General features: G+C 42.0%; 1 protein-coding gene across 1 annotated transcript in view; it reads left to right on the top strand.

The window, feature by feature from the left end:
* The window catches only part of LOC122544686, a 45,823-nt gene extending 43,078 nt beyond the window's left edge, over window positions 1–2,745 (top strand). The window contains exon 15 of the mRNA XM_043683959.1: window positions 2,204–2,745. Coding sequence (XP_043539894.1) covers window positions 2,204–2,302 — 99 coding nt within the window. The 3' untranslated portion in view covers window positions 2,303–2,745. The remainder of the gene's footprint in view (window positions 1–2,203) is intronic.
* The last annotated feature ends 5,715 nt before the right edge of the window (window positions 2,746–8,460 follow it).

Raw genomic sequence — 8,460 nt, 5'->3', positions numbered from 1 at the left:
GAGAGAGAGAGAGAGAGAGAGAGAGAGAGAGAGAGAGAGAGAGAGAGAGAGAGAGAGAGAGAGAGAGAGAGAGAATCACAGTGTGTAAAAGTATGGTACATACTGTAAGACATTGTTAAGGTCACAGTAAGAGTACTGCGTATAATTCTGGTTCCCTGCTACAGAAATGATCTTTTTAAACTGGGACATGTGAAGAAAAAACTTCTAAGCGAGTTACTAAAACTGGAAGATTTGAGTAGCAAGCAGCTTTGGAGTGGTGACCATAGAGGGGTTTATCAGATCAGCAGTGAGGGAGATAAGCTGAGTAGACAAGTTCTTATTCCCCCAGAGAATGGGAGTCTAAAACCAGAGGGCATAGCTTTAAGGTGAGAGAAGCAAGAATTAAAAGGGACCAGAGAGGCAGCTTTTCACACAGAGGGTACCAGAGGAGGTGATGAGTATAATTACAACACTTAAGACATCTGGAAAAGTACTTGTGCAGATAGGATTGAGAGGGATATGGGCCTATCGCAAACAACTGGTTCTAGTTCAGTTTGCAAAACCTGGTCAGCCTGGACGAGTTAGACTGAAGGGTCTAATTTCGTGCTTCATAACTCTGGGCGAGCAATGATTTCCTTCCAAAAACCAAAGCAGTTTAAAAAGATTATCTGAGAGGCACTTGATATGCCATATTTTTTAAGTCTGCTGAAGGCAAACTGCAAAGTGGAATGGGGCAAAATTGCTCTCCCTTCAGCCTGTGCAAACAAGATAGTCCCAAAGGGGAAAATTATTTCACTGCAAAACGGTTTTAGCATTCTATATTTTTATGGTACTAAACTTATTTTGATGTGTTTATTACGTTTTGTTTCTTCATTCATGGTACGTGGGCATCACTGGTTAGGCGCAGTATTTGTTTTCCCTCACCAATGTTTGCCCTGACAGCAGCTGGGATTCAGCCCACATTTCTGTGGGTCTAGAGTCACACGTAGATCAGACCAGAAAAGAATAACAGTTCCCTTCCCTAAAGGATATTAGTGAACCAGTTTCATAGCCATCATTAAGACATGTAAATCCATATTGCGTTTTTTTTTTAGAAACTGGAATCAAGTTCCATTATGTACTATAGTGAGGATTGAGATTACTGGTCTAGCAATAATGACACTAGGTTTTATGCTTCACCCACACGAGGTTGGATAGCTAAAGCGGAAAGACACATTATTACTGTAATGGTTGTTTATTGAGATGGAGGATGGTCAGTGAGACCTGGGTGCCCCATAGACACCAGTCACTGAAAGTCAGCTGTGCAGCAGCAGCTGATGGCTAGGAAGGCAGTTGGTATGTTGGTCTCCATAGTGAGAGGATTTGAGTCTAGCAGCAGGAATGTCTTGCTCCAAATGTACATGGTGAGACTATACCCTGGAATACTTTGTGTGCAGTTATGTCCGCCTTACCAAAGGAAGAAAGTTCTATCTTAGCAAGGAGTGCAGCAAAGGTTTAAAAGGCTCATTCATGGGATGGTAGGACTGACGTATGAAGACAGAATAGATGAATTGGAATTATATTCACTGTAGTTTAGAAAAAAAATGGGAATCTCACTGAAACTTTATAATATCCTAACAGGTGTACACAGTTTAAACATAGGAAAGAAGTTCCTAGTGATTGGGAGACAGTCCAGACCAAGTGGGCCGCTGTCTAAAGGGGATGGGCTAAGACTGAGATGAGGAAAAATGTCTTCAACTAGAGAGTTGGGAGCCTGTTGAACTATTTGGCACAGAATGCGGTTAAGGTCAATACATTGTATGACTTCAAGAAGGTGTTAGATAGAGTTAAAGGTAAAGGGAATCAAATGGTATTAGGAGGTGGGAGTGGTGAAATGTGGAACATTCCAAATATTTATTCATGGGTTGTCTGTGCTGCTCATTTCTTGCCAATCTCTTAATGACCAAAGAGCCAAAGTCAAGCACATAGAGTGATCAATAGTGACAGTAATGAATGAGTGAGCAGGCTCAAAGGGCTGAATGGCCTTCTCCTACTTCTACTGTCTAAGTTCCAATGGACTTTTATGTCGGTCAATATGCATGCCATCTATGGGAAAGCCCCAGTATGAATAACATAAAGATAAGGATGGGTGATGGGAGCGGGGAGAGGAGAGACAAATGAAGTGACAGACCACTTCAATTGTGCAATGTTATTCACCAGTATCAAATGTTTATTTCTCTTCCAGTTGGAGTATGTATATGATACGGTAGATGCTACAGATTTATGCACAATCTCCGGACAACATTGGAGGAGAGAACCTTCCCTTTATGCAACAGTGAAATAGCAGCCATCAAACTCATTGTAGTTCACCAGTTTGGTCATGATGGTAGAAATGGTCAAACAGAGCTTAATTCATCGCTTTATTTCTGTGCTTTGTTCTGAACATTTGGACGCCAATCACACCATTAACAATAAACACTTCTCCATACATCCAGTCGAGCCTCTTTGACCTTCAGCTACGTTGGTGATTTTAGTGTTGCTCTTCTGTATTGAAATTATTTTTAATTGCTTACTTAGGCACTTTCCCTGATTCAATTCTATATTGGCAAGAGATTCTAACCATCACTCGTTGACATTTGATGCTATCACCATCTGTGAATCCTTACTCCCCACACCCCGAACCCCTACCTCCCACCACCATTATCAATATTCTGGAGGTTACCACTGAAAGGTAATCTAACTATCAATCCTTGACATTCAATACTATGACCATCACTCAATATACCACCCCCCGCACGCCCCCACACACAATCAACATTGAATGAGAATCTAGCCATTGTTCCTTGACATTCAATATCATCACCATCACTGAATCCCACTCTGTCCATACTCAGTTAAACTGAATCAATATAAATACTGTGGCAACAAGATCACGTCAGAGGATGGGAATTCTGCAGCACATAGCTCACTTCCTGACCTGCCAATGCCTCCGCATTATCGATAAGGCACAAGTCAGGAGTGTGATGGAATGCTTCCCACTTGTCTGGATCAATGCAACACTTGAGAAGCACTTTGCAGGGGAGTTGACTGTCATTCTTTGTCTACATGGAGGGGATGGGAGAGTAATGTCTGGCTTTCTTGCAGGCTTTGAATGGTACAATAATGTATCTGCTTCTCCTGCTCTCAGTTCTATAGCAAACTGCTCCACGCCCTGCAGCTGGGCATTTTCTGTTTCTTGGTGCCCATTTGCCTCACTGGAGTATCAACTGCAACTTCAGAAACGATGATCACAGCTGTGATGCCACTATGATTTGTTGAATCTTTGAGTCACAGCAGTTCAGGTTCATATTTCAAATAGTTATTTCAAATAGTTATATTTAGTCCTTGCATGACCTTCAAAAACTGCTTTACAGTCTGGACAGTTTTTTTATACTGACTCTTTAGGACAAGATTTTGTAATAAACTGGACGGAATTCAACAAATCTGCAGCAACCATTCTTTTTTCTAATTTACCTGTGTGACTTAAGTGACCAACATTTAGTGCCCACTTCAAGCTTCCCTTGAACTGAGGGGGTTGCCAGACCTTTCAGAGGGTAGGTGACAGTCAAACACATTGCTGCATTCCTGGAGTGGCATTTAGGCCAGACCAGGTGACGATGACAGATTTCCTTCCCTGAAGAACATTAGGAAGCCGGATGGGTTTTTCTAAGAATTGACGATGGTTTCATGATCATCAGTCGATTGGTAATTGCAGCAGGATATTTACTTTCCACAAATTGTGCTCAAATTCCACCATCTGCCATGGCAGGATTTGAATCCAGTTCCTCAAAATGATAGCTGACGTTTTCCGTTAGTAGTCTATCAATATCACCAGTAGACCATCACGTATATATAATACTGTGGTCCCTAAAGATTTAGAGGTGGCATGAAACCAGTCTTAAGAGCACGTAGTGTAGGTATTATACAGCACAGAATGTTTGTACTAAAGAGATCGGAGTAGGAGTGGGCCATCCACTTCCATCTTTCCATTGTTCACTCATGGGATATGGGTGTCCTTCCTGAGGCCAGCATTTATTGCCCTTCCCTAGTTGCCCCATTGAGAAGGTGGTGGTGATTTGCCTTCTCGAATCGCTGCAGTGCATGTGCTATATGTTGACCCATAATATCTCTGGGGTGATAATTCCAGAATTTTGACCCAGTGACACTGAATGAACGACGGATATATTTCCCAAGTTGGGGCGATGAGCCATTCGAGAAAACCATGGCTAATCTGACACAGTCCTCCGGGTTGCCAACTCTACAGGCCTCAACTCTCAGTTAGCTAAATGTTTTGAGTGAGCCATCTTCTACAACCCTCTAGGTATTCAAATTCCAGATATTGGCTGTCTTCTGTGAGAAGATATTCTTGGACCTCCCAGTTTTACAAGACTGCACCCCTTTATTGTATCGAGAGTCTGCATTATAATGTATGGCCGCAACGTATAGCTAGGAAGAGAGAACGTACTCAGTTTCACGTCGTAGCTTTTCAGAGGCTACATGTTCGAAGATTTCACAAGCAAAGTGAATAATGTGGATCCTGTACATGTACTATATCTGGACTCCTGGAAGGCATTTGCTGAGGTGCTGCACAAAAGGGTAATTCGCAAGGTTTGATTATATGAGATTGGGGTACTTTATTAGCTTGGATAAATGACTGTCTAATGGTCAGTAGACAAAGAGTCAGGATAAACGATTTACTTTCTGGTTGGCAAGAAATAACTAGTGGAGTGCCACAGGGTTCGGTTCTTAGACCTCAGTTATTTGCAATCTCGATTATCAACGTGGATACTGTGATATAAGTCCATCACCATAATTACAGATGATGCAAAAATAGGTAGGATGGTAAATTGCGATGAGGGGATAAGCACCTTACAATTGGATACAGACAAGTTGGGAGTGGTCTAGAATGTGGCAGATGGAGTTGAGCGTAGACAAGTGTGAAGTCAAGCATTTTGTCAGAAAAATGGGAAGGTGACCAATTGTTTAAAAGGGGAGAGACTTCAGGGTGCTCCAATGCACAGGGATCTAGTTGTCCTTGTTCATGAGAAGCAAAAAACTGGCATACAGTTGCAGTAGATAATAAAAGAAGGCGAATGGTTAGTTGGCTTTTTTTAGCTAAGGGAATAGAATATAAAAGTAAGAAAGTATTGTTGCAATTATGCAAGGCATTGGTGAGAGCACACCTGGAGTATTGTGCACAGTTTTGGTCCCCATATTCGAGGAAATATGCAATGGCATTGAATGCAGTTCAGAGAAAGTTCATTCGATTCATCCCAGAGGTGAGTCGTTTGTTATATGAAGAGAGATTGAACAGTTTAGCCTCATACTCTCTGGAATTTAGAAGAATGAGTGGAGATCAAATTGAACTACTCAAGATGATAAGTGTTGTGGATAATATCACAGAATCCCTACAGTGCGGAAACAGGCAAGTTGATCCAACAGGTTCACATCATATTTCTGAAGAGTAACCCACTCCAGTATATTTACACCTGACTAATGCACATAAGCTATGTATGCCTGAACAATATGGACAAATTATCGTGGCCATTTGTCCTAACCTGTACATCTTTGGATTGTTAGAGGAAACCAGAGCACCCAGAGAAAACTCACGCAGACACAGGGAGAATGTGTAAACTCCACAGAGACGGCCACCTGAGGCTGGAATCGAACCTGCATTCCTGGCACTATGAGGCAGCAATGCTTACCACTAAGGCACTGTTTCAACCCTGAACAGATGTGGAGCAGGTGCTTCTTCTTCTGGAACATTATAGGCTGAGAGGTCAAAGCTTTAGGATACGGGGTAACACGTTTAAACAGAATTTAGGGGACACTACTTCTCTCAAAGGGTTGTGAATCTATGGAATTTGCTGCCTCAAAGTGTGGTGGATGCTGGGACAGAAAGCAAATTTATGGAGGGGTTCGACAGATTTTTAATTGGTAATTGGTTGAAAGTATATGGAGAGAAGGCAGGAAAATGGGACCGAGGAGCACATCCGAATGAGCGAATGGCGAAGCTGACATGATGGGTCAAATAGCCTAATTCTGCTACTACATCTAATGAACCTACGAATGTGGTCGAGAGTTGGTTGGCTTCCGTTCTCTCGTCTTTTGTGTCTCCAAACTCAATGTGTTCTCTTTCTCTCGCAGTTGATGTTGTCAATTCTGTTGTGTCCCAAATCAGAATGCTTGAAAATGATCAGTAATCTGATTCTATGAGTGACTGAACAGCATAGGTTGTGAACTGCAAAAAGCTAAAGAACAAAGGGACTTGAGGTGGGCAGTGCAAGGGAGTACTGCAAGCAGTTTTGCTCTTAGTATTTAAGGATATATGTTGTTTCATTAGAGGCAGTTCAGAGAAGGTTTACTTAGCTGATTCGTGGAATGGACACACTGTTGTGTGAGCGAAGGCTATTTCCTGTGTTCTTATGCTATTCCCCCATGGCAAATTAAGTTCACAAGATAATGACATAATGATCAGCCAAAGGAGCACGTAATTTAACCTTAATACTTTCTTTTGAAACGTGTGAAATAATGAAATTTTTAGCAGCCGTACATTCCTGATGAAGGGCTTTTGCCTGAAACGTCGATTTCGCTGCTCGTTGGACGCTGCCTGAATTGCTGTGCTCTTCCAGCACCACTGATCCAGAAATTGCACAGAGTATGTTACCTTTAAAAGAGAGAAAGTGAGGACTGGAGATGCTGGAGATCAGAGTTGAAACGTCTGGCGCTGGAAAAGCACAGCGTTTCGGCAGCATCCGAGAAGCAGGAGAATTACTATTTCAGGCATAAGCCCTTCTTCAGGAATGTGGGGGAGTGATGTGGACATGTTGGCATAGAGAATACTGATGATTGGAGGAAGAACGCCTTACCTTCTGCCTTTGGGGCTCTTCAATACAGACATCATCGTTTTCCTATTCTCCCACCTCTATCCAGATTCAATCCTTCAACTTGGCACTGCACTCTTGAGTTGCCCTACCTGCCCATCTTCCTTCCTACTTATCCACCCATCCTCCTCTCTAAACTATCATTATCACCCCCATCTACCTATTGCCTTCTCAGCTACCTTCCGTCCTACCCTCCTATTAATCTCTCACCTTCATCCACCCCAACATTCCTGATGAAGAGCTTATACCTGCAACGTAGACTCTACTGCTCCTCGGATGTTGCCTGACCTGTTGTGCTTTTCCAGCACCACATTTGGACTATTTTTAACAGGGCTCTGACTTTTATTTCTAGCTGTGCAATGCAATGTCTAGGTAGTCTGTGATATTGTGGCTGTAGTTGACTTGTCAGCTGAAGTTTAAATATTGAAACCACACTCGCTCCAGAGTATGTGCATATCTCTACCTTATACCTTCTCTGTCACAACAAAAACAAACGTGGAACAAATGTGTATTCATATCATTATGCACTACAAAAGTCAATAGTTGAATGAGTCCAATAGCATGCAGTGTCAGTATGGCCTTGAACACGCTGCCTCTGAGAATCCAAAGTGAATCTGTGAAGCTGGACAATCATAAGATGTTACATGATAGCCATTCAAGTTCACAGCTGCAAAAAAAACCACATCATTTCCGAACCGTTTAAGTATTTTTGCTGAGCAGCTGAACTGCAAATTTATCAATGATCAAAATAACTATTTGCAAATTGATCCAGATTAGAACTGTGAAGATGATGCAATTGTATAATGGCCCACATCATTTTTTTGTTAAAAAAAGACTACAATTCCAAATTAAAAGCTTTTCACTAGTTCTATTTTATACAGAATAGAATGAAACCACCAGAACCGAAAAATATTCAAGGATTCAGATGCAACAAAATCTATCATGTTAGAACCTTTGCTGATTTTTAATTCCTTGTATCACTTTTGGCTTGAAACTTAGAGGAACAAAGAAACAGGAGGACATTCAGCACCTCGAGCCTAATCCACCGTTGAATGAGATCATGGCTGACTTCTGACCAAAGTCTGCATACCTGCCTTTTAGTCATCTCCATTAATAGCTTTACTGAGCAATTATTTATACATTTCAGATCTAAAACTGAGCTGAGAGCTAAAAGCAACATTTGGACTGTGAGCTGCAGTAGTTTTTTTTGTTTTAAAAATTATTATTTGTTTCAGAGGCCAGGCCTGGACGTTAATTGCAGGGTGATGTTTGTTGAAAGTGCTTTGTAGGAGCTTCAACTCCAGAGAGGCCTTAGGTTCTGTCAGATGGTAGATGCTAAATGTCAACAGAGGCGAAGGCTAGTCGGGGAATGGGAGAGATCAGAGCTTGAACTGGTTTATGGTCTGCGCATTAGTCAGAAGTATTGTCCATGTGAAAGCTGAGGGACATTAACCCAGGTGGGGACTGGAGCAGACTGCAGGTGAGTGCCCAGTATGGCCTGGAAATGAGTGCTTGGCATGGTCCGGAATCGAGGACTGGAGTGACTTGGAAGCGAGTTTCAAATTCCTGTAAATCCAGA

Source organism: Chiloscyllium plagiosum, chromosome 50 (genome assembly GCF_004010195.1).
Source record: "Chiloscyllium plagiosum isolate BGI_BamShark_2017 chromosome 50, ASM401019v2, whole genome shotgun sequence".
Lineage (NCBI taxonomy): Eukaryota > Metazoa > Chordata > Chondrichthyes > Orectolobiformes > Hemiscylliidae > Chiloscyllium > Chiloscyllium plagiosum.
The sequence above is the reverse complement of the archived record's forward strand: the minus strand, read 5'-3'. Positions and strand labels throughout refer to the sequence as shown.